Here is a 27616-nt window from a genome sequence, read left to right on the forward strand (position 1 = left end):
TGAACGGGTAGCCGGTCTGACAGGAGCACAGTAATTAGAGACAAAGGAGGGAACTAGTACCACATTTCGTAGAATGAAACCCATGTGAAGAGAATACAAACCGCCAATAGTATCAGATATACAAATATATTCATGAAAATTATAGGTTATAAAAATAAATGTCTTAGTCATTGGTTGCCGATATGTTGATCGAAGAGGTCATTCCTACCCTATCTTTGTTCAAATGATTTGCATGTATTATGCAAATAAATAGAACTAGCAAAAGAATGCCTACACCGCACGGGGCCGACGATACACTCCCCTGAACCCCAGGATTGGCCTCTCTATCCACTTCATTTGCATGACGTGATTTAATAACTAGAAGGCCCCGCCTCTTTGGTGCTTTCACCTCTCGCGAATGGACGCGTGAGTCGGGACTCTTCCCTGGTTACGTAAGCCCCGCCCTCCGGCAGCTAACCCCTTCCGCCCCGTGCTCTCGCTCCATCTCCGCTGAAAGCACTGCCAGTCTTGCATCGTTTCCTTCCACTCTCCGCGTCCCTACGTCTCTCCGCTCCCATCTTTCCACGAACGCACGACGCACGCTCCGCCCCTTCCCCCCGCCCCCATTAGTCGTGCAAATTCTGCGCCCTAACCGCCCGGCCGATAGGCACTGCATTCCCGCCCCCTCTACGCGTCTTAACGGCCGACGCCGGGGGCGCGTCTCTTTAGCCAACCGGCGTCCTAGCACCTGAAAGTCCCTCCTCTTTATGCAAAGAACCTATGCCGGCTCCGCACGCCCTGCTTTTTTTTTTTAAATAAGGACAGCCCTCGAAGCAAAGAGGGATAGGGTAGAAGGTGCCCCGCCCTTTATGCAAATCAGGGGGCGTGTCATGCGCTGAGGGAGGCGGGAGGTGGGGGGGGTGCTCCCGGGGGCGGCGGTTGCCCGGATGGGCCGTTAGTCGGAGCCCAGCCGCGGAGTGAGCGAGGGAGACGGGAGGAGCCGATCCCGGCGCCATCCGCCGCCATCCGCCCCCGCCCCACCGCCATCCCACCTCGGGGAGCCTCTAGGCCCCGGTCCCGGACCCCCGCGCACCCGGCCAGGTGAGTCTGGGGAGCCGAGTGCTAACGCCCTTTTCCGGCGCGGGAGCGGTCGTGGCGGCGGCGGCGGCGGCGGTGGCGGGCCGGGGGGAGGAGAAGCTGCCATTAGCCGCCGCCATTTTGTCCTCCTGCTGCCGGGGCTTGACTGCCCCTCCCCCTCTGGTACCCCAGCTTGGTACCCGCACCTCCAACCCCTCACACAGAGTCAGTGGGCTGCCCCTAACCACCCACATTCCTGGCTTTATGGGGCGACCCCCTCTCCTGGGCCCCTAACTCCCCAACCTCAGCTGCGCTCTTGGCCTCTTCACCCCAGTCTGTGGGTCCCCTTGCCCGCCGCCAGTCTGGGGTGGGCCGCGCCCGCCGATCTTCGGAGAGTCTCCTTTCTTCCATATTGGGCCACCCTGCCATCACCCAGTGCTTGGGTTTCCCATTCTTGACGCCCCTCTTCGCGTCGAGTCACTCCCACCCTGGAACCCTGCTTTTATCCTACATCTTTGCTTTCTACGTTCCTCAGTCTTCCTCTGCTTTTTCATTTTTCCTATTTCTCCTCTGTCTCAACCCCCCCTTTTTTTCTTGGGTCTCTTGACATTGCCCTCTTACTTCGCTCTGTATCTTTTCTTTACCATTTCTGGTTAAGTGTATTATTTCCCAGCTGCTTTCGTGTTGATCCTCTTTTATTAGTGTTACTCCACATTCGTCTATCCCCTTTTTCTTCATGTATTTATTTTTCAAAGATTGGAGTCTTTAAACACCTACAGGGAAACCCCCACTCCTTCATCTTACCTGTTTTAAAGTTTTCCCTGTTTTTCATCCTGATTTTACCCAGTTTTTATCGTGGGCCTGCCTGGATTTCCCACCACCTCCCATCTCTTTCCTGTACGCCATTCCTTCCTATAAATGAATGCCTGGTCACTCAGGAACCAACTGACGGTGCAGAGTTTGGCCTGCTTGGGGAGGAAGGGATATTGGGGAAAGAAATGACTGCTGATGACTGTTCTTACTGGGAGTAGGAAAATGAAGTTGGTTCTGGCTTTGGCCCCGTGGTTACAGAGTGTGCTTGAGGTGGCTCCATAATGTTTTGTTTTTCTCATATCTGCATAGGGTAAGCCAGAGCCCACCAGTGTTTTCATCTGGAGACCAGATTTTTTTTTCCAGGAGCTGGGATGGGGGCAAGTGTAGGAAAAAATGGGGTGAATATTCCAAATACTTGGGGTCTGTAGCCTGGGAGTATATAGAGCCCCAATTCCACGAGGAATTATCTGGCACTAGCCCCTAGTCTGGCTGAGCAAGCTCATAAAATCGTTAAACTCCCGGCATACCTTCGTGCTGACCTCCCCAGATGGGAGCGAGGCTGCTGGGAAAGGAACCTGGGGCACAGTTAGGGAGCTGGTGTCTAATAAGTCAGGGATTTAAAGCTCTGTTTCTTGCAGGATGGAGCTGTCTGCCTCTCTGGTTTTCTCTGGGGCTGGGACTTGCCATGTTTTATCGTACATCTCTGGAATGCTTTTTGTGGAGGGGGAAGAGATTATTACTTGGAATAATGAAGAAGCGGCTATCCTTTATAGACTGGCACAAAAGGAAGTGTGTGTCTACTACTAGGAGCATACCAGATTTTTTATTTGGATTTCCTTGGCAAGAGGTGTCTGGGGGAAAGAGGGACCATGGCATTTGGACTCTGGGAGTTGCTTAAAGGAACGGGGAGTTTGAATAGGCTGGAGGAAAAGACATCAGAGGGCCAAGTATCTGGGCCCCTAACGAAAATGCAAAGGAGCATCTAGGGAGCAGAGACTGAAACACTTGGTGTCTGGCCCACAGGCTCCGGCACGTTTTGGGGGAGGTGCCTGCAGGACCCAACGTACTCAATGAGCTTCCAGCGCAATGTCCGATCGCTCGGGGCCGACTGCCAAGGGGAAGGATGGAAAGAAGTATTCCTCGCTCAACCTGTTTGATACGTATAAGGGCAAGTCCTTAGAGATCCAGAAACCCGCTGGTGAGGGTCCTGCCAAGATGTTCCTAATTTCTAGAGGCTGGGCATGAATGGGGCATACATTTTAAAGCTCTTTGAAGGGAAATGGTTATAGTACAAGTATCAAAAGACTAGAGGAACACTAGAGACTCCCAGCTTTATCTTGGGTCCCATAGGGAACGTTGGGCTTTGGATGAACACCAGTGACCCTCCTACAAAGGCGTGTCTGTAGTTTCCTGTCTTTGGACACGTAAGAATTGGAGGCAAAGAAATGTGGATTTGGAGAAGTCTGGGGCCAGCTTGCTCCCTGCAGGCTCAAGATGAACCATCCAACAAAGAAGCATCAAGTGTAATACATCTTAGTGTTTGCAGTGGAATTTCAGAGATTGCTGAGGGCAAAGGAAGGAGGGGTTTCTAAAAGAAGTTTGGTAATAAGACATTGAGGAGGTACAAATGGGGCCTAGGGTAGGAAGCTGTCCAATCACCCATGTGGGGTGTTCTTCACCCTCCCATCTTTTCTCCAGTTGCCCCTCGCCATGGCCTGCAGAGTCTCGGGAAAGTTGCCATTGCCCGGCGTATGCCACCCCCAGCCAACCTTCCAAGCCTGAAAGCCGAGAACAAAGGCAATGACCCCAACGTCTCATTAGTGCCGAAAGACGGAACAGGATGGGCAAGCAAACAGGAGCAGTCCGACCCCAAGAGGTAGACAGAGGTCTGGGGGACCTAGAGTGATGACCATTTTAACTTCGAACTTCAGGATGGATTGGAGCTTGGTCTAGCCCAGCCACATAAGATCCAGAGACCGAGGGAAGCCTTGGTCTTTCTTGGTTATTCCAGGCTCCTGTTAGGGGACTAAGGAATTACACTTTTAGCTTTCTGTAGAAGGTAGAAGGAAGGGATCAACAAACAGGTGACAGCCTACACGGGGTGACTAAGTTATGGTATTTTGTCACAAGTACTTGTGAATAGTAACAAATGGGCTTGGGTTCACTTCCTGTCCTCCACCAATTGGACAAGTAGGGGAGGCATCTCAGGTCCTGGATAACCTTCGTGTCCTGCCATCCCCTTAGTTCCGATGCCTCAACCGCTCAGCCGCCGGAATCGCAGCCACTGCCGGCTTCACAGACGCCTGCCTCCAACCAACAGAAACGACCCCCAGCAGCCCCCGAGGTCGGTGAAGAACCGGATGGTACTGAAGGCTGGGAGCAAGAGTGGTTTGTAGTTCTACCACCCACAGTACCATTTATTATTTCTCTGCTTTCCCAGAACACTCCTTCGGTTCCAAGCGGGGTAAAGTCCTGGGCACAAGCCAGCGTCACCCATGGAGCACATGGAGATGGTGAGTGCAGGGCTGCTTGGGGAGCTTGCTCTGTGCGCTGTGGTAGGCAGGAGCCCTGCACTATACCTTCAGCAGAGTGTTCTTGGTTCTCAGTGGCTAAATTTTGGGCCCCATATTCGGTGTCATGGGCTCCGTGAGCAAGTTCGTTTCTGTCTTACGTGAGGCTGACGGGGGTGTCCCAGGACTGACCTTTTTTATTGGGAAATGAGTACACAGTGCATAGGGGGTGAGTTTGAAAGCAGGAATTTGATGGTCTGGTATTATCAGAGCCTTCGATTTTTGTGGTAAATTCTCAGTAAATACGGTTTTTTGGTATTTTTTGGGCTGCTACTCTGCACCCCAACAGGTGGAAGGGCATCAAGCCTACTGTCACGATTCTCTCGAGAGGAATTTCCGACCCTGCAGGCGGCTGGCGACCAGGACAAGGCTGCCAAGGAAAGGGAGTCTGCCGAACAGTCGTCTGGGCCCGGACCAAGCCTCCGCCCCCAAAGTGAGTGGTTGTCATTTGTGAGTTGAGTGGGTGGGTGAGTGGTTGGTTATGTTTTGGCCAGAACAGTACCTTACTCCATCTCAGAGCTAAGTGCTGGCTTACTCACCTTTTCCCCATCATTTTTAGTTATGTTCTCTCTTTGCTTTTTCCAAAATACAGATTCTACAACTTGGAGGGACGGAGGTGGGCGTGGCCCTGATGAGCTGGAGGGCTCAGACTCCAAACTTCATCACAGCCATGATCCCCGGGGGGCGCTACAGCCTTCGGGCCCACCCCAGTTCCCTCCCTACCGCGGAATGATGCCGCCCTTCGTGAGTTTGCGTATCTTGTTTTGGAGTGGTTGCACTTGAAGCTAGAGAGTTAGCAACTAGGACTTAGCTTTTGGAGGAGACGGAAAGAAAGCAGGGGCCTATGATAAAGGGAAGGACGAAAGGTTTAGGGAGCTGGTTGCATATTTGACCCTCTAAGCATCTGCTGTTGGGCCATTTTGCAGATGTATCCCCCATATCTCCCGTTCCCTCCGCCCTATGGACCCCAGGGGCCTTACCGATACCCTACTCCTGATGGGCCCAGGTGAGTAATCCAGGTCTGGGATTGGATTCTGGTTGGGGACAGGGGAAGCCTCTTAGAAAGGGAGATGGTCTTCTGGCCCAGAGGCTTGAGTCTTGTATGTGGTTCGACAACATGCCATCTTTGACACTCTCTCTCCCATTTGTCTTTTCACACGCAGCCGTTTCCCCCGTGTGGCGGGCCCTCGGGGTTCAGGGCCGCCAATGCGCCTTGTAGAGCCTGTAGGTCGGCCTTCAATTCTTAAAGAGGATAACCTCAAAGAGTTTGACCAGTTGGACCAGGAGAATGATGATGGTTGGGCAGGTTAGTGCATATGAAGGATGAAGCGTTTTGGTCTCAGAAGTCAAAATCTGATGAATAAATAGGGGATTGTGTGGGAGAAATTGTGTGGGAGAAAGGGAGACACTGAAGGGTAGGGCATACACATGGCGGAAAGCCAAGTTCTGGTAAAGAACTGAGAGGTGTGGGAATGCCAAGACTCACAGCGCGGCTTCGTGCAGAGGCGGGTTGGTGTTGGGAGTGCATCGCACTACATAATACCAGATCCTTTCCTGTGTTCCAGAAGTGATCTGAGGTTGGAGAGCAGAATGTTTGGCTTATCGCTTTTCATTTTTCCCCATAGGGGCTCACGAAGAGGTCGACTACACTGAAAAGCTCAAGTTCAGTGATGAGGAAGACGGGCGAGACTCCGATGAGGAGGGAGCTGAGGGCCAGTGAGTTAGGGGGCTCAGTTTCTCTTGCAGTAATACCCTCTTAAAGGAGCTGGTTTCCAGCTGATTTTAATTCCACTGTTGGTCTGCTCACAGCAAGGAGTCCCAATCAGCTGCTGGTGAGGAACGGCCCCCTGAAGCAGATGGCAAAAAGGGCAACTCCCCCGGCAGCGAACCGCCCCCTCCCAAGACGGCCTGGGCAGAGACCTCTCGGCCTCCAGAGACAGAGCCGGGGCCTCCTGCCCCAAAGCCTCCCCCACCCCCACCTCACCGGGGCCCCGCTGGGAACTGGGGCCCCCCTGGGGACTACCCAGTGAGTGTCTACAATGAGGGCTTGAGAAGGGTCAGTTGTGGGAGATGAGTGTTGGCTGAGAAGTTGAAGCACTAATAATAGAGGAAGCTGGGGGGAGGGTCAGGAATGGGCTACAGGAAGTGTAAAGCAGTGGAGCATCTCTGAAAAGCATCCAGAGCATCTCTGGAACGTCTTTGGTTACGGGAGTCTGGGTTAAAAGAAATCGGGATGCTAGGAAGAACGAGGAGGCCTGGGTGTTCGGGTCTCTGAAAGGAGAGAGGAAACGGGTAAGATTAGGATGAGTTTTTCCCTACCCAAAGAGGCTACCAACCCAAGGCCGGTGCCTGCCCCCACAGCTAGAGAGAGTTGGTCAGTCTGTGAAAAAGACGAGAAACCTGACGACTAACACCTCTGGCCCTGCCGGGTCTGCCCATTGACAGGATCGGGGGGTCCCTCCCTGCAAGCCCCCAGCACCCGAAGACGAGGATGAGGCCTGGCGGCAGCGGCGAAAACAGTCTTCATCTGAGATCTCCCTGGCTGTGGAGCGGGCCCGGCGCCGGCGAGAAGAGGAGGAGCGTCGCATGCAGGAGGAGCGCCGGGCAGCCTGCGCTGAAAAGCTCAAGCGACTTGATGAGAAGTTTGGGGCGCCTGACAAGCGGCTCAAAGCAGAGCCTGCTGGCCCACCTGCTGCCCCTCCCACCCCAGCTCCACCACCTGTAGTCCCCAAAGAACTCTCTGCACCTCCTCCGCCAGCACCAACCCCGACACCAGAAAAAGAACCGGAAGAGCAGACCCAGCCCCCTCCTACCCAGCCCACGCCCGCTGCAGGTGTGGTTCCGGCTCCCACACCAGCCAGCGGTGGCGGCGGCCCTGGTAGTACGGGCGGCGGCGGCTTCGAAGCCAGCGCAGGTATGGAGACGGCGACAGGGCACGCCCGGGCATCCTAGTTCTCTCTCGGGGCTGAGGGCATGGGTGGTAAGCATGGGAGGAGATGAAGCAGAAGGCAGTGGTTTCGGTGTATCGGATTGTCAGTGGTGGAGGACCAAAGGGGTCCCTTTGCTCGTACGGGTATTTAAGGTGAGGGAGGTTTTCCTCTCGGAGCTCATGTAGCAGTAACCTGAGAGCACTTTCCGAAAGCTCAGCACGGAGCAAGGCTGAAGACAGGGTCTGTTGCTTTGGTGGTTTCGTGGGCAGTTCGCACCTCCATCATTGGCTGTTGGAGTAAGCGCTTAGCTTCAGAGAGGGTGCTGGAGGTGAGGGCGGAGCTCGGAGAGGGTGCCGGAGGTGAGGGCGGAGCTCGTGGGGCTGTTCGTGGCAGGTCTTGGGGGATTGGGTCACTCCGAGGATTATCTTTTTGTCGATGCAGTGGAACCCCAACTGCCCTCAAAAGAGGCTTCTGAACAACCAGAAGAGGTTCCCTCTCCTGCCACGACCCCGGCCCCAAAGGTGGAACCCAAGGGTGATGGGGTCGGCCCCCCCCGGCAGCCCCCCAGTCAGGGCTTGGGCTACCCTAAATACCAGAAGTCGTTGCCACCGCGGTTCCAGCGCCAGCAGCAGGTGAGAGGCTGCTTTCCCCGGTGAGAACGGTCCCCTCCCTGGCTCCCCCGTGCACCCCGTTCGGGGGGTGCCTTCCAGGTCCCTCTACCGCTTCTGTCTCTGGTGTGTCACACAGGTGTCCATTCAGTGCTAGTGTCTGTCGCGTGCGCGTGTTAGCTTTGCTTCTGGCCTTGTTGCCTGCAGGGCAGGCCCAGGGCCCTGATGCCCCCGGCCCCCCGCTGTCCTCCCTCAGGAGCAGCTCTTGAAGCAGCAGCAGCAGTGGCAGCAGCACCAACAGGGTTCCGCCCCAGCCGCTCCGGTACCACCGTCCCCACCGCAGCCCGTGACCATGGGGGCGGTGCCGGCTCCACAGGCTCCGCCCCCGCCCCCCAAGGCCCTGTACCCAGGTGCGCTGGGCCGGCCCCCACCCATGCCCCCGATGAACTTTGATCCCCGCTGGATGATGATACCTCCTTATGTGGACCCCCGGCTCCTCCAGGGCCGGCCCCCTCTGGACTTCTACCCTCCTGGTGTGCACCCCTCTGGTAAGGGCCCTTGAGGGGCGGGTAGGGGACACTGCAGTCCTGGGAAGTGGCTACACGCATCTCACTGTGTGGATGAAGGGTCATGGGTGAAGGAGGGGGAGGGTACGTGCTTAGTGTTGCAGAGAGCGCTCTTCGTTTCAGGAATGGCCTTGGGAAAGAAAGAGTGGGCTTTCATTGGCCAGGATTTACTTGGGGGGTTCATCGACTGATTCATAGAGAAGCTGAGTGGATATGGATAAGATAACTTTTTAAGGAGAGCGTGTCAGGCTCAGGGTTGCCAGGAATAAGAGATGGAGGAGTTGACGTTGACATGACTGACAGAAGTAGAATGGGGAGATGCTTTTTGAGCTGGAGGGCCTGTCATATAGGAGAGGGTTAGCTTTCTCATTCCTCTTGTTTTCTTAGGCTTAGTTCCCCGAGAGCGCTCAGACAGTGGGGGTTCAAGCTCAGAACCGTTTGAGCGCCATGCTCCTCCCCTGTTACGGGACCGGGGCACCCCACCAGTGGATCCAAAGTTGGCCTGGGTAGGAGATGTCTTCACCACCACACCCACCGATCCCCGCCCTCTTACTTCCCCACTGCGCCAGGCTGCCGATGAGGATGACAAGGGGATGCGGTGAGTCTGTGTAGCGGATGTGGGTGCATTTGCCAGTGAAAGGACTTGGGTTAGGAGAAAAGGTTCTTTGGATTATTGGTGAGGTGACAGGAATAAATGTAAGAGAAGTGTCGGGGTGGTAATAGAGTGTTTTTTTTCTCCACGTAGTTTTGGTTTTCCTCATTCTAAGATACTTAATTTTCACTTTTTTCTGTGTTTCTTTTTAGGAGCGAGACCCCTCCAGGACCCCCCCCGCCACCCTATCTGGCCAGTTACCCAGGCTTTCCTGAGAATGGAGCCACTGGGCCCCCGATCCCTCGCTTCCCTCTGGATGAACCAGCTCCCCCAGGGCCCCGTCCACTCCCCTGGCCCCCAGGCAATGATGAAGCCACCAAGGTACAAGCTCCGCCACCCAAGAAGGAAAGCCCCAAGGAGGAGACCCCGCAGCTGACGGGGCCAGAAGCTGGCCGAAAGCCCAGCCGCGCAGTTGGAGGCCAAGGCCCCCCTCCACCTCGCAGAGAGAGCCGCACTGAGACCCGCTGGGGCCCTCGCCCAGGCAGCAGTCGTCGTGGGATCCCTCCAGAGGAACCAGGGGCCCCTCCCCGCCGGGCTGGGCCTATAAAGAAGCCCCTACCACCTGCGAAAGCCGAAGAGCTGCCTCCCAAGCCACTGGAGCAGGGTGATGAAAGCCCTAGGGCTCCAAAGCCAGAGCTCCTCAAGACGGCGAAGGGGAAGATGGGGGTCCCCAGGGAGATCCCACCCAGTGGGAATCTTTCCCCTGCCCCAAGGCTCCGGAGGGATTACTCCTATGAAAGAGTGGGTCCTGCCTCTTGCCGGGGCCGGGGCCGGGGCGAGTATTTTGCCAGAGGGAGGGGTTTTCGGGGGACCTATGGGGGCCGGGGGCGGGGAGCCCGGAGCCGAGAGTTCCGTAGTTACCGAGAGTTCCGGGGAGATGATGGGCGTGCAGGCGGGGCAGGGGGACCAAACCAGCCCCCGGCACCTCGAGGCCGCACTGCCAGCGAGACGCGAAGCGAGGGTTCGGAGTACGAAGAAATCCCCAAGCGGCGCCGGCAGCGGGGCTCAGAAACGGGCAGTGAGACTCATGAGAGCGATCTGGCCCCCTCAGACAAGGAGGCTCCCCCGCCCAAGGAAGGAGTGCTCACTCAAGTCCCTCTTGCTCCTCCACCATCGGGAGCCCCTCCTTCGCCAGCCCCAGCCCGCTTTTCCACCGCCCGAGGTGGGCGCGTCTTCACTCCCAGAGGAGTGCCATCCCGCCGGGGCCGGGGGGGCGGGCGGCCCCCTCCACCTGTTTGTCCAGGCTGGAGCCCTCCCACCAAGTCCCTGGTTCCCAAGAAGCCTCCGTCAGCTCCTTTGCCACCCAGTAAGGAGCCTTTGAAAGAGAAGCTGATCCCAGGGCCTCTGTCCCCCGTGGCCCGGGGAGGCGGCAGTGGGGGCGGCAGCGTGGCCATGGGTGTGGAAGATGGGGAGCGGCCCCGACGGAGGCGGCATGGGAGGGCTCAGCAGCAGGACAAACCGCCTCGGTTCCGGAGGCTGAAACAGGAACGGGAGAATGCTGCCAGGGGGGCAGAGGGCAAGCCCTCTTCCCTAGCCCTTCCAGCCACTGCCTCTGGAGCAGAGGAGACCGTGTCTGGGCCCCCGCCCCCTCGCCGCGCAGCTGCCAAGTCTCCGGATCTGTCAAACCAGAACTCCGACCAAGCCAATGAGGAATGGGAGACCGCGTCCGAGAGCAGCGACTTCGCCAGTGAGCGCCGGGGGGACAAAGAGGCTCCCCCACCCGCGCTGCTGGCCCCCAAAGCTGTGGGAACTCCTGGGGGCGGTGGGGGTGGAGCCGGCCCAGGCATTTCAACCATGTCCCGCGGAGAGCTGAGCCAGAGGGCCAAGGATTTGAGCAAGCGGAGCTTCTCGAGTCAGCGGCCAGGCATGGAACGGCAGAACCGGCGCCCGGGCCCCGGCAGCAAGGCCGGCGGTGGCAGCAGCGGCGGAGGTGGCGGGGGACCTGGAGGGAGGACCGGCCCGGGGCGAGGGGACAAGAGGAGCTGGCCGTCTCCGAAGAACCGGAGGTGGGTAGGGTCCGGCTGTTGAGTCTGTTCCTGAGAAACAGTGGGGGAGGGGAGAGCGCCTGAAGCAAAGAGTACGTGGGTGCTGAGGAGTGGGAGGTCAGAGGGCACAGGGGCTGCTGGGCCTCGCACAGTCCCGTCTAGGGAAGGTAACCGGAAAGCAGTTACCGATGGAGCCGGGAGCGTGCACGTATTCTCTGTTCTTCGCTGTCCGCCTCAAAGACCCAGAATTCCTTAGACGTACTTGGAAATACCTGGAGTTTCACAGGGAAGAGGGAGAAGTTGGCGGATTGGACTGGTAGGGAAAGTGTTAATGATTCTGGGAATATTGGAGCTGGTGCTCTGTTTCCTTCAGCCGACCTCCTGAGGAGCGGCCCCCGGGGCTTCCTCTGCCGCCCCCACCGCCCAGCAGTTCTGCTGTCTTCCGCCTGGACCAGGTTATCCACAGCAACCCCGCTGGCATCCAGCAGGCTCTGGCCCAGCTCAGCAGCCGCCAGGGGGGTGCAGCTGCACCAGGGGGGCACCCGAGGCCCAAGCCTGGGCCTCCCCAAGCCCCTCAAGGCCCCTCCCCTCGGCCCCCAACCCGCTACGACGCTCAGAGGGCCGCCGCCACCAGCAGTGTCAGTTCAGGTAAGCTGGAGGGGCTAACGGTGGGAATGTCTCCATCCACAGAGCAGGTTAGGAGGCAGAGGGGGAGGAGTCTAGCCTGGGGGCCCTGATGCTGGGTGTCTGGATTGAGCAAGGGTGGAAGGACTGGGAAGTGGGCTAATGGGAAAAGCTAGGGTCAGTGATAGAGCAAAGCAGATGCTGATCGATTTTCCCTTTTCCCCAGACCCTCACTTTGAGGAGCCAGGGCTGATGGTGAGGGGGGTGAGCGGGACTCCCCGGGACTCTGCTGGGGTTAATTCCTTCCCCCCAAAACGGCGGGAGCGGCCTCCCAGAAAACCGGAGCTGCTGCAGGAGGTGAGGGATGGAGCTTGAGGTTGTGCTTCACTGCTGTTACTCCTGAAGGTTCTCGCTTACGTTTTCTCCATTTTCGTGTTCTCATCACTGTGTCCTGTCCCCAAATTCTCAGTATTAGTCACTGCTTGTCTCCTCTCTGTCACCTTTTTTGCCGCACTCTGGCCCAATCTCTTCCAGTCCCCAGTTCACACCTCATTCATGTTTTGCCTCTGGCCTTTTTCATCTTTAGGAGTCTTTGCCACCTGCTCATAGCTCTGGATTCTTGGGCCCAAAGCCTGAGGGCCCAGGCCCTCAGGGAGAGTGCAGAGACGCAGGGAAGGAGGCCCTGACCCCTCACATCTGGAACCGTTTACATACTGGTGAGTAAGCCTGGGGGGATGGGGGAGAGCTACGTCAGAGGGCGGAGAGGGCAGGGTGGTCTCGGGACAGTCTCAATCTCTGCTGTCTGGTGCTCTTCGCAGCCACTAGCCGGAAGAGTTACCGGTCTGGCTCCGTGGAGCCCTGGATGGAACCCCTGAGCCCTTTTGAGGACGTGGCTGGAACAGAGGTCAGTGATGATGGGAGGGAGTGTCTGGGCTGGGATTCTTCCCCACCTGTTCTGGGTTGTCTCTGGGGCTACTCACTTCCGTAGTTAGTTCTCTCCTTTCTTCAGTTTGTGTATTTGTGAGCATCAGTTAGGTGTTGGGGTGCTTTCTACCTTGACTTTGCTAACTGCTTCTCCACTCCTCTCAGATGAGTCAGTCTGACAGTGGGGTGGACCTGAGTGGGGACTCTCAGGTGTCGTCAGGTCCCTGCAGCCAGCGAAGTTCCCCTGATGGAGGACTCAAGGGGGCAGCAGAGGGGCCTCCCAAGCGGCCTGGAGGCCCCTCACCCCTGAATGCTGTTCCTGGTGAGGGTCCACCTGGCTCTGAACCCTCTGAACCTCCTAGGAGACGGCCACCTGCTCCCCATGATGGGGACAGAAAGGTAAAAGACCAAGAAAAGAGAAGAGGAATGTTTCTGGGACTCTGACTTTGGCCCCACGTTTGTTTCCTCTTTATCTGTGCCTGTGTGTTCTGGGCATTCCTTCATTTGGGCTTCCTTTTACTTCCCCACCCCAGGAGCTGCCCCGGGAGCAGCCTCTGCCCCCCGGCCCCATTGGCACAGAACGATTGCCGCGGACAGACCAAGGCCCAGAGCCTGGCTCCCTCCGGCCATCCCATCGACCAGGCCCCCCTGTCCAGTTTGGCACCAGTGACAAGGTGTGCATGGGCAGGATCTGAGTATCTCGCAGTGGGTGGAGAGGAAGGGAAGGACCAGAGGTGGGATGTGGGGGATGCACATCTTGAGTCACAGGTCGATCTCCGCTGCGTCACTACCACAGGACTCGGACCTGCGCCTCGTGGTCGGAGACAGTCTAAAAGCGGAGAAGGAGCTAGCAGCAGTCACTGAGGTGAGTGGACGCGTTCGGTGGAAAGGCCTTCAGTTTCTAGGGGAAACAGCGGGGGGTGACCTGGACGTCCAGGAAGCCGACACTGCTCCTGACCAGGCTTCTTCACAGGCCATCCCCATATCCCGAGACTGGGAGCTGCTCCCCAGTGCTTCTGCCTCAGCTGAGCCACAATCCAAGAACCTGGGTTCTGGGCACTATGGCCCAGAGCCCAGCTCCTCAGGCCAGCGCTTGTACCCTGAGGTCTTCTACGGCAGCCCCGGGCCTCCCAGTTCGCAGGTAGGTCCTGCTTCCTGTCCCGTGACCCTTTTCTTCCTGCTGTCCCTCACAGTCCGGCCTTTCCAATTTGTGTAGTTGTAAACCGTCATTATTTGTGATTTCGTTTTTCTCCTGGCTTTTACTGTAGTAGGTGGGGTGGGCGATCTTTCCTTGACCAGAAAAACTGGAGCTATTCAGCCTTGCCCTCCCACAGGTCTCGGGGGGAGCCATAGACTCTCAGTTACATCCCAACAATGGAGGTTTCCGCCCTGGGACACCCTCCCTTCACCCTTACAGGTAAGACTAGATGCCCGTTGATCTCAGAAGGAAAGGGGGAACGGTGTTTCCATGGGAGGGAAGGGGCAAGACCTGTTTCAAAGGTACCAAAAGCTGGTAGACTTAGAACAAAGGAATAAATGATGCTGATTTTCTGGGTCCTCTCCCTGCACCTGAATTATTATTTATTTATTTTTTTTGGTCTTCCTTCTCCAGATCACAGCCCCTGTACCTCCCCCCGGGCCCAGCGCCCCCCTCGGCACTGCTTTCCGGGGTAGCTGTCAAGGGCCAGTTCTTGGATTTCTCCGCACTGCAAGCAACAGAGCTGGGGAAGTTGCCAGCTGGAGGAATCCTGTACCCTCCACCTTCCTTCCTTTACTCTCCAGCTTTCTGCCCCAGCCCTTTGCCCGACCCACCCTTGCTTCAGGTGAGAGGTGGGCAGGTGCTATGCTTCAGGAGTTGGAAGGGAGGGAATGCTTTTGGGGGAGTTGACATTGGTCCCCGTGGTCCCCAACAGGTGCGCCAGGATCTGCCATCCCCCTCAGATTTTTATTCTACTCCTCTGCAACCTGGTGGCCAAAGTGGCTTCCTCCCCTCAGGGGCCCCTGCTCAGCAGGTACTTTTTGTCATGCATTTTGCCCTTCATTCTATTTTTCTATCCAGCCTCTGGCTTTTTTATGTCTTACTGTATTTCTGGTTTTCTGACCTTCTTCCCGCGCCCCCCCCCCCCGCCCCCCCATTTCTTCCTGTAGATGCTTCTACCCATGGTGGACTCCCAGCTGCCTGTGGTGAACTTTGGCTCCCTGCCACCAGCACCACCTCCTGCCCCACCACCCCTCTCTCTGTTACCTGTGGGCCCTGCTCTGCAGCCCCCCAGCCTGGCTGTGCGGCCCGCACCTGCTCCTGCTACTCGGGTGCTGCCTTCACCTGCCAGACCTTTCCCCCCTAGCTTGGGGCGAGCAGAGGTAAGGTACAGGAACTGAAGGGCTGGGGATCTCCCATGAGCTCGGGGTAGGGATTCAGGATCTCAGGAGGAGTTGGGGTGAGAGGCAGGAGGCTCATGAATTTGTTTCCTTCAGCTGCACCCAGTGGAACTGAAGCCGTTCCAGGATTATCGGAAACTGAGCAGCAACCTTGGGGGACCCGGGTCGTCACGTACTCCCCCAACTGGAAGGCAAGAAGAGGGAGCGGGGATGCAGATTTCCCAGCCTTAATGGCATTCTCAGGGGCCCAGGGAGCAGGTGTCAGGCTTGCCTTCAACAGCCTTCCTCCCGTAGGTCTTTCTCGGGCCTGAATTCCCGTCTCAAGGCCCCGCCTTCTACCTACAGCGGAGTCTTCCGCACCCAGCGCATCGACCTCTACCAGCAGGTGAAGGGAGAGAGCCCTGTGGCCCCAAGTCTGAATCCAAGAGTTACCACCTGAGTTACTGTCTTTCCATCCCTGGCCTCCCAGTGTGACTGATCCTTGCCCGTGTACTGTCCCCCAGGCCTCCCCACCGGATGCCCTGCGCTGGATGCCGAAGCCCTGGGAGCGGACGGGGCCACCTTCTCGAGAGGGGCCTTCCCGACGGGCAGAGGAGCCTGGGTCCCGAGGGGACAAGGAGCCTGGGTTGCCCCCACCCCGCTGAGGGAGTTCCCCTTGCCCCCCACCCCCCGGGGCTTGTATATAGATTATAAATATATAAGGGGGAAAGGGGTGGGTGGGGAGGGGTTGCGGGGCTGGGGCCTTGCTTCCCCTCCACCCCCTTCCCCTGGTCCCCTATCCCTGGGGCCGTTTGTTAAAAAAGAATAATAAAAGGATTAAAAAATTTTTCTGAAATGATTTTGGGGATGGGTTGGTTGTTTGCAATCCCTTGTAGCGGTACGGTGCCCAGGGATCTGTAGTGGGTTTTAGGGAAGTTTGCTGACCCCAGTGATCCGTTCTAACAAGCTACCTCAAAGTTTGACCGTTCGGTTGTATATTGAAGTCTTAGGGACTGGGAGCCAGAGCTGGCTCCGGTGAGTGAGGTCTGTTGGCCACCAGGCTGGAGCGGACACGGGGCTGGCCCGACGTGTCTGAGGCTTTGGTGGTACATCTAGAAGGTAGCACCCGACCGGGTTGTCAAGCAGGGTCTCTGGCCTGTCCAGCAAGATAGCAGAGTCATCAGGCCTCTTAAATCCCTGAGTTAGTGTCCTAAGAGGTCCTGGTGGAAGCTGAAGTATATGGCCTGGCCTTGGCAGGTCTTCGGCGCCCGGGGAGGGGACTGCAACCACATCTCTCCGAGGGAGTATACTGCAAGGGATTTGCAGCCTCCTCTCACTTTGGTCCCGGCTACAAACTCGAGAGGAGGGCCCTGAAAGCGGTTTCGTGGACTCCACATTCAAGCCCGTGAACGGGAGGAGGCCCGTCCAGCCCGGTAGATGAGTGCCACCGTCAGGCTTGGCTAGTCAGGCTGGGACTGCATTTAGGTCTGCAGCTGCTTGGAAATCAAATGGTTTTTACCGGATAGTTTGAGAGCCCTATGCTGGCCTAGAAATAGGTTTGGTCCATCTCTAAACTCCCGTTCTTTCACGTACACGTAAAATGCTTGCGCGTGATCGCTGTCGCCAGGCTTCGTCTCAGCGCTGCCCCCCGTGAACAGCAGAACAAGGCAGTGCGCGGCTGCTCGCCGGGGAGGATGAACACAGCTGGGCTCCTAGGGACTACTACGAGAAGACTGAAGTACTTCGACGACTTAAAGACAACTTAGACACAACAGAGCCAGGAAAATCTGACTTTTATTTCTTAAATACTGTGAAGGAAGATGAGGGAAATGGTCCCCTGATGAGGGAGGGCCACAGAGCAAAGAGCTAGGGATCATCAGCAAAGGCCCGATGGGCATTAGGGAAGCGCTGGGGGCTGTAATTGGGGTCTTCCTGCAGTCGCTTTTGTATATCAGCCCGGAGCTAGAGAGAGAGAGAGCAAGCGGGTTGGAGGGGCACTGGCCGAGGCCCTGGGATCCCAGCGAGCACGCAAGGCCGTCCCTTAGGAGCTAGCACTTCCCACCAGCCACACTGTCGGGAGCCTTCCCAGATGCCACTAGGGAAAAAACTCCTTAAAAAACATCAAGTAGTAGCCCCAGGCTGACCAGTTTGTCTCTGAAGGGATCAGAAAAGAGGGGCCCTAGCCCGATCCCTCCCACTAGACCATCCCTATTCTGCTTCAAGGTGGGGGCACCTGCTGCCTGTAGCTCTCCTGAACCTCTGGTGCCTCCAGGTCCCGGCTCAGGCTCTCGGGGCTCGTCAGGGGCCGAGCTCCGGCTGCCTTAGCTGCCCGGCTCACGGCCTCTGAGAGAAGCAGCTGGGGGCCCTCACCCTGCATCGTCTGGGGGACAGGGGGTCGGGAGGGAAAAGGGGATCAACGTCAGATCCAGTGCCACCACCCAGCTCACCCTTTCCAGGAGCCAACCACTGAGTTTCTAGGCTAGTGGAGAGAAGGGAACCAGCCCGCGGGTGGTTCTGAGCGCAGAAATGCCTTCCTAGTTGGCTCTAGCTCTGGCGAGAGGGCGTGTGCGCGCGCTGGACTTGCCCTTCAAAACAAGGGCGGCAGGAGGAGTCGCGCCACCCGGCACTCAGAGCTAGCTAGTCCACGAGAGGAGGCCGCCCTCGAGGAAACGGGCCCTGGCCACACGGGCACCCAGGGGTCAAGCGGCTGAGGGAGGACAGCGGCGCTGGCGCGCGCTAGCCTCACATCTGCTGCCGCCACCGTGGGCGAGTCCCAGGAAGGCTTCCTCGTCCACTCAGCCACAGGACGGAAGTAGGAAGAACTCCTTCCGGCTCTAACTAGTTTGATTCTAAACACGGCAGGGGAAGGGGGATAAAGAGCTCCTCGGGGAAGAGGCACACCAACCTTACGTCTCTTGGCAGGCATACCACTGAGGTAGGCGTCGCTCAGGGGGGGCTGGGGCTTCACCTTCCGCTGGCTCTGAATGTCCTGCTGGATAATCGGGACCCACTCCTGGGGACGGAAAAGATAATGAGGAACTGGCACAACTTCCAGCTGCCCTTGGCCCCCCAGCTCACCTCCTGACACTCACTGGGGGCACTGCGGCTGCCCAAGGCTCGGTCTCAGCTGAAGCTCCGTCCTGTTCATCCCGGGAGCCGCCGCCCTCGGGAGCAGGAGGTGGCCCTCGGGACATGGCCTCTTCTGCCGTCGTGCCCGGGGCCGGGGAAGCATTCTCCCGCTGGGAGTGAGACAGCGGGGAAGATGCAGGCTTCAGCATCCCCAGCCTCGAGCCCTTCTGCCCGCAGCCCTCCGCTCCCCATTGTCTGGCCCCTCGACCTCTCCCTGGTACCTGAGGCTCAGGGGAAGTCCTCTCTGAACCCTGAACTTCCATTGGCTCCTCAGGAAGTGGCTATGAAATTGGACAGAGAAGGAGAACACAAAAGGCCCTCTCAGGCCTCCCTGTCCAGTTCCCTCAAGTCCCCGGACCCCACAGCCCATCGGGGCCCTTACCTGGGGGGGGTCACCGACCCTGCGAACGTATCTGAGGATGGCATCAGGGCCCACGGGCATGTGCTCCAGAACCACCTGAAGCCTCAGTCCCATCATAGTGGTCAGCCAGCTCACCAAGGATGGGTTCACCCCACGAGACATGCGACGCTAAGGGCAGAAAGCAGCCTTGGAACACAACATCTTCAACCAGCTTTTGAAATATATCAAAGAGTAAAGGATGGCAGTTCGGAGCAAAAAAACAAAACGAGAACTGCAGGATAGCAGAGAGAATGGAACCCTAAGAAAATAAAAGGCTGGAGATCGGGGAGGCTGGGTGGTGCTTACAATTCGGCCGTTGATGACTGCGGCAAGCTCCATCTGCTGTCCCCCCAAGCAGTGCAGGTTGAGGGCCAGGCATTCAAACAGGCCCTGGTTACACAACTCCAGTAAACGGGCCCCAAATCCACTGTCTGTGGGCAAGACGCGAGGAGGGGACGCTGGCACCCGGCAGCCCTGCGCCTCTAACCCGCCCACACGTGCGCCCGCGGGCCCGCCCCTCACCTGTGCAGTGCAGCACGTGAGCGGCAATGCTGTTGAACTGCTCCTGGAGAAACTCCAGGTTTGTCCGGATGATGTCCACGCCGGGCTGAACCTGCACCAAAGACTGAGAAACGAGACACACAAAGACCCCCAACTCAGGGACCCTGCGGGACTAGGATCGAGGAGGCAGGAGGAGCAGCAGTTACCCTGACCACAGCCGGGACATGAGGAAGGGGGAAGGGTTACTCACAAAACTCTCCCGCACGTATTCTTCCAGCCCCGTGATCAATGTGTGGGTTGCCGTCTAGGGGGAAGCAGCACAAGTTCAGGCCCAGGCCCCAGCCCTCAAGACACTGCCCTCCCCTCCACCTCCGGTAAGTCCAGGGCTTGGGCTGGAGCCATCGTCGCTTTAGGTGACAGGTGAACAGAGTCAGGAAGGAGGAACGGAAGCTGAGCAGGAGCGCTCTGAGGCCCAGGGTCCTCACTTACCCGTATGTTGCCAGGTGTGGGCTCTTGGCCACCCAGGTAGTGCTGGTGGAAAAAGGACCGCAGCTGGGGCTGCAGCCGCTGCAGGGGCTGGAAATGGCCGTGAAGGAGCATCACCACGTCCACCATGGAAAAGTTCTGGCACAGAAGAGAGAGCAGGGCCCCAAAGAATCCTAGAACAGGGGCCGAAGTCAGCAGCGGCCTTCACCACCTGGCCTGCCCGCCCACCACCAGCCCATCGGCCTCACTCCGGCCTTCGGCACCCCCCCCCGCCGCCGACTCGCTCACCGAGGGCCCCATCAGCCCCAGGCTCGAAGATGTTGCTGGACCCGCTGAGGCGCTGGATGAAAGCGGCGATACTCTCGCTGCTGCCGGCCCGGGCCCCCAGGGAGCCGAGCAGGGAGTTCAGCACACCCTGCACCACGGAGGTAAAAAACTCCGGCGACAGGCTCTCAAGACCCAGGCCTCCAGGGCTCCCTGCACCAGCAGAAGGGGACCCCGGCGGGGGCACGGTCTGCTGCTCGGGGGCCGGGGCCGGGGGTGGGGGCGGCGGAGGGGGCGGAGGCGCCGTCTGTGTCGCCTGGCAGACAGAGAAGGAACACAGCACAGAAGACAAGCTGAGCACGGGGACGAGACACCAGGAAGACACAAACCGGAAGAAGCCCGAAGATGGAGAGCGCCGGCCCCTCTCCCTCTGAACGGGGGAGGTCAGAAAGCAGCACCGCGGGCTACTCTGCCTTCACAGCCTCGTCTTCCTCTTCTCCAAAACCGGGGGGGGGGGGGGTGCTAGGGCGTCAGTGAAGTCCCGGGGCCCCCTCCCACCGCCAGGCCCCCGGAGGCTGGAACCCAGCAGCGAGATTGTAGCGACAAGACACCAGCGCCCGGCTGGGCCCGAGGAAAGGGGGGCTGAAGCCCAAGAGCCAGCCGGCCACCCACCTGCAGGAAGTCGGTCATGCCCTGCAGGAAGGCGGGGACGCCAGGCATCGCCACGGTGATGGTAGGAGAAGCCCCGCCGGGCCCCCCGGCCCCGGGCCCTGCTGGCCCCAGCAGGCTCCCCAGGAGCTGGGAGAACTGCAGGTCAGCGGCGGAGGGCTGCGGGGGCGGGGGCTGGGCAGGCCCCCCGGGGGCAGGGCCGGCCGTGGTCGCGGTGTTGGTGGTGCCCGCGCTGGCTGAGGCGGTGGCGGGGGCCGCAGGCGGAGCCATTCCTGGGGTCCCCTGAGCTGGACAGACCGAAAGAGACAAGGTGAACTGTAAGCAGAAACGAGATGCCCCGGCATTTCCGTCCCGCTCTCCCCGGCAGGAGAGCAAGGACAAAGGACCCATGCGGAGAGCCGGGAAGCAGCCGTGAGGAGCGGAGCGTCGGCCTCCAGGCTGCGGCCCCCCTGCAGCTGGACACGGGCGGGAGCGAGGACTCACCCACAAGAACTGGCTGCATCAGAAGCTGCCCCACAAGGCCGCTCACCATCTGGGCCAAAGATGCATTGGTACCCAGCCCGGTGCCCTGCTGAACCGAGAGAGGGGAGGCTTTCAGTCCTGCCCTGTCCACTCCCCAGCACAGTACCCTCTCCGCAGACTCTTCCCCCCCACCCCAGAACTCTTCCACCCTTACTCACTAGAGTACCCGAGACGGGGGGCCCCCCAGGATGGGAAGGCCGAGCCTGTGGAGGGGTGGGCCGGGCAATCACCACCCGGGTGGGAGCTGTTGGGAAGCCTGGCACCTGTTGTCCTGTGGGTGGCAGAGGGGAGAGACCGAGGAGGGCTGAGGGCTGGGCCCCGGCCCGCCAGCCAACAGCACCCACCGCCATGGACCGTGCCCCACCTCCCAAGCTTCCCCTCCCGGATCATTACCTGCGGCCGCGGAGGCAACAGCTGCCACCATGGCCTGGTGAGTGATCTGGTGGGCGACGGCGTGCATGAACTCAGGGGGCAGGGAGGGCAGCTGGATGAGGGTGGAGCCTGGGGGGCGGGTCTGATGTAACCTTGAACCTGGACCCCCTTCAACCCACCCACTCGGCCCTACCCCTTGTCTACCCAGAGCTCAGCCTGCTCTGATGCCCGCACTCTTACCCAGGGTCTGGCCATGACCAGGGGGTCCTAGGGGGCCAGTGGGAGCACTCGGAACTCCACCGGGCTGTGTGCCAGAATCTGGGCAGGGAGACAGAGAGAGTGGCCCTGAGACAGGCGGGGCGCCAAGGCCTAACTGTATCCTCCTGAGACCAGCATCCTTCAGGCCTCTACTCCCCCCTCCACCAGAAAGCCGGCTTTTCCCTCCATCTGGACAGGGAGGATGCACTCCCTTCGCCACGCACACCAATCTGCAGGAACAAGCAGTCCCTCCTGTCCCTCCCCACACGGGCCGACTAAAGCTTCTGCCCTGGTTCCTCTGCTCTGGCAGCCGGCCCTGGCTTCTCCCCTCCCCACCCTCTCTCTCACACCTCCGCGCCTCAACCCCGCCTCCTGCATCGTGCAGCTCTGCTCTACCGACGACTGGCCCTAACTCACCTTGGATGTTCATGTGCATCATGACCACGGGTTCCACGCTCTGGTGGGAAATCCGGATGACCCTCGGGTGGCTGGTGGTCGGGGGGGGGAGCCGGCCCTGGCGGGGGAACCCCCTCGGTTGAGGAGTCGACAGCGGTGGAAGTGGGAGCCAGGGATGAGGCCTGCCCAGGACCAGGGGGAGCTGCCTCCGCATTGGCAGCCGGGGGGGGCCGAGTCCCATTCCCCGTCATGGTCACGGTGGTTCCCACATTGATCTGGAAGAGACGGATAAGGCAGCAGTGAAAACAAGAGCCTAACCCAGGGTACCCCGAGATAAACTCCTTCAGCCTCCCCATCCTCCATCCCTTTGTATTCCCAAAGTCCCCACCCCTTCTCACTTCAATCCCGATAGCTACTCTGGGCCGTTCCACCAACAGCCCCGCACTGTCCGTCCCTCCAGGCTCCCCCGACCCACCTGGATGGGGATGGCTGCCTGCTGAAGCACCATGGGGGTGGTGTAGTGCGACATGGGCCGAACCACGTGCAGGTGTCGTGGGGGCGCACAGGCCAGGTTGCAGCGCAGGTCAGACAGGGCCACGAAGGTGTTGCCCAGCAGCCGCAGGCTCTCCCCCACCAAGTTGATCAAGCGCTGGTCCTCTTCACGGCCCTCTTGCTGTCCCCACCGGGGCCGAGCACAGAAAGGCAAAAACCTATCAGGCTGGAACGAACCTCGGTAACAAGAGCAGCAACACCCCTGAAGAACACCGTGCTCTCTACACCTTTGGGCATAGCCTGGGAAGCTTCCGGGTAGGCCCGGTCTGGGCAAATAACTTCCACTTCACATACGTACAAAGTTCCCTACTACGACAGGCCCCAGAAAATCAGCACATCATCTACTCCTCTCCCACACTCTATGTAAGCTTCCTGAGCAACTCGCTCGAGGGATCGAGAGAGAAAAACAATAGACAAATCTACAGAGAACTCATTCTGTTGCAGACAATGTCGTTCTTGGGGGGGGGAAAGGGTTAGCTAGCTGCACTCCAGCCCGCTCCCTGTGGGATGCGCCGGGGGTGAGGGGGCGGGTGGCACTCACGTTGTTGTTGTAGTCCGTGGTGGCAGCGGCACCCAGAACCTCGTAGTAGCGCTGCAGGAAGGGCTGAAGGCGGCTCTCCAGCCGCTGGAGCTCCTGGAGCACTTCAACATACTCCGCAGGCGAAGGGTGGCTGTGGGTGACCCCGAGAGACAGTGAGCGGAGGCTTTCCTCAGATCCCCAGCCTCCCAGCTGACCTAGACTACAATGCCCTGTCTCTCCGCAGTCCCCCAGACACCTGGCCCAATCCCTCCTGGGACCAGCAGAACATCCATCCTTCACCTGCACCCACAGGAAGACAAGGAGAAGAAAACAACTGCTTCCACCTTCCCCGCCACACAATCCCATCCCTATGATGGCAGGGAACGGACGCTGACGGAAGAAACGCCGCCCGCCTGAACTTGGGGAAGAGAGTCTGGATTGGGCTCAGGAACCACCACCTGGATTTCCTTGCCCCAGGAACAGCAGTGCTTCCGGCTCAACTGCCAGCCCTAACCTCGTTCGGCTGGTCCAGAGCCTCTCTCTGCCCCACCAGACTAACCTACAGGTAAGAATGCCCAGCGGTCCCCTTCTCCCACCATCCCCTTCCCGGCTCTCATACTTCACTGAGGATCCCTCACCCCCCTCCCAAAGCGTCCCTCGGGTTCTCACTTGGGCGCATTTGTCTCTGGGGCAGGTGTTGGGCCCACAGGGGCTGGGCCAGAAGGGGTGAGTTCTGGGCTCTGGGCTGGGACACGCTCCTCCACTTCTTCCGCCTCCATGGGCTCCCGAGGAGGCACTTCGCTTTCGACTGGTTCTGATGTTTGAGAGCTCAAGGCGACAGGCTCCGGGGCCACAGTCGGCGTCTGTGCGGGTGGCTGACTGTGCTGTGCTTGGGGTGCCCCTCGACACTGAAGGGGAGAGATTCAGGATACCAAAGGCAGGATGAGACTGCCGCAGATTACTCAGGTCAATGGAGAACGAGTGGAGAAGGAGCTCTAACTAGGCTCCTGAAGGCAGGGCCTTGCACCTGTCTGACTCCCCAGCAAAAACCACCATGCTTAAACAAGACGCATAATAAATAACCTGTGATACTTAAGAGTTACTAACAAAATTAAAAAATGATAGTTCCCTAAACCCCCGCTAGAAGGATAAAAAACATCACACGCTACAGTCACAACACAAACCAATAGAACCGGGACATCTCGGCATCAGACAGTAATTAAAAAACTAAAAAAGCACAGACTGCTTCTGTAATTGAAAAAAGATACCACAAGAGTTATCTGCTAAGGGGCACCTGGGTGGCTCAGTTTGTTAAGTGATTGCCTTCGGCTCAGGTCAAGATCCCAGGGACCTGGAATCGAGCCCCGCATCAGACTCCCTGCTTGGCGGGAAGCCTGCTTCTCCCTCTCCCACTCCCCCTGCTTGTGTTCCCTCTCTCGCCGTCTCTCTTTCTGTCAATTAAATACATAAATGAAATCTTTAAAAAAAAACTTATCTGGTAAGTCTGCAACAAACTTCCCAGATACCAGGCACCCAGAGGATTGGCAGGGACAAGAGAGCCCAACAAAGATATATTTTCTGCCCCAAAGAATGAAGATTGCAAAGAAGAGACCAGATTAGGCAGGAAGAAACCGGCTGATATGGCCAGTCATGCCTTCGCTGCCAGGCGGACATAGAACGGTAAGGGAGAATGAAAAGACAGACAGACCCTAGCCAGCCTTGCCCACTGACCTCCATCCGGGATAGTAAGGTCTGTATATCCCTGATCATGTGCTGAGCCATCACCAGCCGTACTCGGGGCTCACTCTATACGACAAGAGACATAAAATGAGGGTACGTCTGAGATGAAGCCATGAACTCTACCACCCACTGACTCAGGTCCCAGCCGGCTCCTCAGCCAGGACCCCCCCCACCCCCCACCTCATGGCCTCCTTCTCCCAGATCCCCTTCCCTGACCCTCCCAGGCCCGTGATACCTGAATCGGGGCCTGTTCCATGTTGATGTGAACATCCACAGCAGAGCCGTCACTCTGGGAAAAGGGTAAGGGAAGTTGCTCTGGGAGAAGCCAAATACTAAGGCCCCCACACCTCCAACTCATTTTCTGGAGCCCCACCCTTTTGCTCAAAGACTGAGGCCGTATCAGACCTCAGGGACCTGGAAACCCAATCTAAAGACCGAGACACCTATCTTTATGAGCTCTCTGCTATTGCCACAACCAAACCACCCTTCCCCACAAAAACTGGCCTATGTGGAACACAAGCTTACAGGAAGGTTGAAGGTTCCAACCATGACATAGCTGTTGGCATTCCGGTCATGAACAGAGGCCCCAGGCCCCCGAGTACCAGGTGGGGGTCCTCCACCATGGGTGCCTGAGGCAGACCCTATCCCAGAAGATGCCCCAGAAGGGAGCTGAGTCTGAGGAGGAGCCCGTTCCACCAGGTGAATAACCTTTCCCCCAACATCTGCAGGAAAAAAAGATACACGCCAAAGCATTATACAATCAAGTAAGCCCAAGGCCTCAGCTCATCCCTCAACCTCTGAACTGCCTCCCCCAAACTTACTGTATTCCTGGAGCTTCTTATCATCCTGCAGAACTCGTCCCTGATAAATGAGCCGTTGTTTCTCAGAGGGAATGCTGACAGAAGCAGCAATGTGCTCTTTAAACTCCTTTACATTCATCTACAAGCAAAGAGAGACCAAGAACTATCAGCGAATGTAGGAAAAGGGGAAGGACGGAAAGGGGACAACTGACTTTTGGAAATGAGGGGTAAAAACCACCCAATCATAACATCACTACCCATTTGTCTTGATTGTGAGGTAATTATTGTACAAAGTCCCAAACTAAGACATGTTTACACCTGTCAAGACAGACAATAAGTGTTAACAAACTTCAAGTTATGTGCCCAGAAAAAAATCATGTGGCTGAAAAACAGAAAAGCTAATTGACATTCTCTTCTCTCCCTGGCTCCCAAAGGAATGTGTGTCTACAGATACCACTGACCCCTCCTCAAACACAAAATGATACAACTCTACAATCTCAAAGATAAATGCAATGACAAGGAAGGGGGAGTGGAAAGTCAAGTTAAGGAAGGCTCAACGGCGAAGAGAGAAAATAACAAACACTTTCCTAACTGGACAAGTGAGTCTTGGGAAGTACCAGATTGTTTATGTACATCTAATCAGAAAAGCCTATATGGTTTTTTGTGTACATGTTAAAAGCCATGGACCAACCCCTCATGATTCTGTCTCCACGTATCACAGGAACTAATGGTACAGACAGCCGTGTCTCTGGCATTAAAATCAAAAGATTCAAATTATGCCACAGATACTAGTAATTCCACTCAACAGTCTGCTACGGATCTACCTGTGCTACAGGCTCTGATTTCTAGCCTTTAAAAACATAATACAGACCTAATTAATTTTTGTTTTTAAGACTCGAGTTTTGGATCTCTGTTCTGTTTCCCTTCCCAAAGGCACGAGCCATGTCTGTCCCTTTGGGCTGGGGTTCGCTCATGATGATGGCATAGAGATTCGTCCTTCCTCCACATTTCCCTCTGCACTGAGTTCTATCAAGGTGGAAAAAGGCAGAACAAAATCTGCCTCATTCAACAGAAGCCATACCTTCTCACTCAACAAGAAAGACCAAAAAACTTCCTGTCTAAAATATGAACAAAGGAACCAATTAAAAAAGATTTGAGGACCAAAAAAATCAGGCTCTTCTCTCAGAATAAGGGGCCTATAAGAGGAAGAGTTAATGAGTGTCTTCCAGAAGTGCCGGGGTCTCACCTGGGCCCCCACAATAAAGGTCCGAGTCTGAGAGTCCAAGGTCTTCACCAGCACCTCCAGGCTGTCAGGCTCCTCCATACTGGTAGTGGTACTGGTACTATCACTGGGCTCCATGGCTGACAGCTCTCTAAGGAAGAAGAGAGGGAGGGAGGCCTGCTGTCGCCCAAAGCAGATTTTATATACCCGGAAGCCTCCCCGGCCTGAGTCTCCGCCCTAATACCTAAAGAGTTTCTCCCACACAAGCGCACACACTCACACCCGCCCCCATCCCCCTTCTGATTCCGGGGCACGGGGAGAGAAACACAAAGGGCAGGAGATCGACGGCACAGGGAGCTGGAGGACGGGGAGATGGGAGGGGCTCCACAATGCCAATCACAATAAGGGAGGGCCAGTCAGGCTAGGAAGCTGGGAAGGAAGGTAGGAAACAGGAGACCGGTGCCATCACCAGTCGCGATACGACAAAGGCCCCAAAGGTCGGCAAACCCTGGGGAGCACACGAGAGCGGGGGGTCGCGCCAGACTCTGCGGAGACAGTGGTTTCGCGCACGCGCGCCACGCCACGCCCATCGAACCCGCCTAAGTCACGACAGACCCGAGATGACGGACACTCACGGGGGGCCAGACTGGCTAGCTGACTGCCCCCCTCTTCCGCCTTCCCTCGATGCTCCAGCAGAGC

The 27616-nt window shown here is 57.7% G+C and overlaps 2 protein-coding genes and 1 non-coding gene across 3 annotated transcripts; 2 read left to right on the forward strand and 1 right to left on the reverse strand.

Moving 5' to 3' along the window:
* Positions 1–877: 877 nt before the first annotated feature.
* PRRC2A (proline rich coiled-coil 2A) lies at positions 878–15807 on the forward strand. Its single transcript, XM_032398453.1, has 31 exons — positions 878–1080; positions 2893–3067; positions 3568–3745; positions 4114–4213; positions 4310–4382; positions 4729–4872; positions 5032–5183; positions 5366–5445; positions 5603–5745; positions 6065–6155; positions 6249–6465; positions 6885–7353; positions 7811–8001; positions 8234–8525; positions 8931–9141; positions 9348–11201; positions 11554–11828; positions 12031–12161; positions 12391–12520; positions 12623–12708; positions 12894–13127; positions 13262–13402; positions 13525–13593; positions 13702–13869; positions 14063–14145; positions 14341–14551; positions 14642–14740; positions 14877–15089; positions 15204–15298; positions 15402–15492; positions 15611–15807. Exons 2-31 carry the CDS (start codon positions 2956–2958, stop codon positions 15749–15751), a joined length of 6474 nt encoding a protein of 2157 aa, XP_032254344.1. The 5' UTR covers positions 878–1080; positions 2893–2955; the 3' UTR covers positions 15752–15807.
* On the forward strand, positions 3251–3381 carry LOC116628291. The gene has a single exon (XR_004298605.1). It is a non-coding gene; the product is annotated as a small nucleolar RNA SNORA38 (small nucleolar RNA).
* Positions 15808–16862: 1055 nt separating the features above from the next.
* On the reverse strand, positions 16863–27528 carry BAG6 (BAG cochaperone 6). Its single transcript, XM_032398447.1, is given in 26 exon segments — positions 16863–17048; positions 17320–17466; positions 17992–18099; positions 18179–18325; positions 18437–18496; positions 18598–18744; positions 18922–19046; positions 19138–19240; positions 19367–19420; positions 19606–19775; positions 19891–20182; positions 20539–20822; positions 21019–21106; positions 21216–21328; positions 21670–21747; positions 22105–22192; positions 22194–22358; positions 22559–22756; positions 23177–23306; positions 23825–24063; positions 24887–24961; positions 25131–25184; positions 25421–25617; positions 25717–25834; positions 26942–27068; positions 27425–27528. Coding segments are annotated over 26 exon segments (3486 nt in total). The 5' UTR covers positions 27508–27528; the 3' UTR covers positions 16863–16952.
* Positions 27529–27616: the final 88 nt, after the last annotated feature.

The sequence above is a fragment of the Phoca vitulina genome, unplaced genomic scaffold, assembly GCF_004348235.1.
Source record: "Phoca vitulina isolate PV1807 unplaced genomic scaffold, GSC_HSeal_1.0 scaffold116, whole genome shotgun sequence".
In the NCBI taxonomy this organism is placed as follows: Eukaryota; Metazoa; Chordata; class Mammalia; order Carnivora; family Phocidae; genus Phoca; species Phoca vitulina.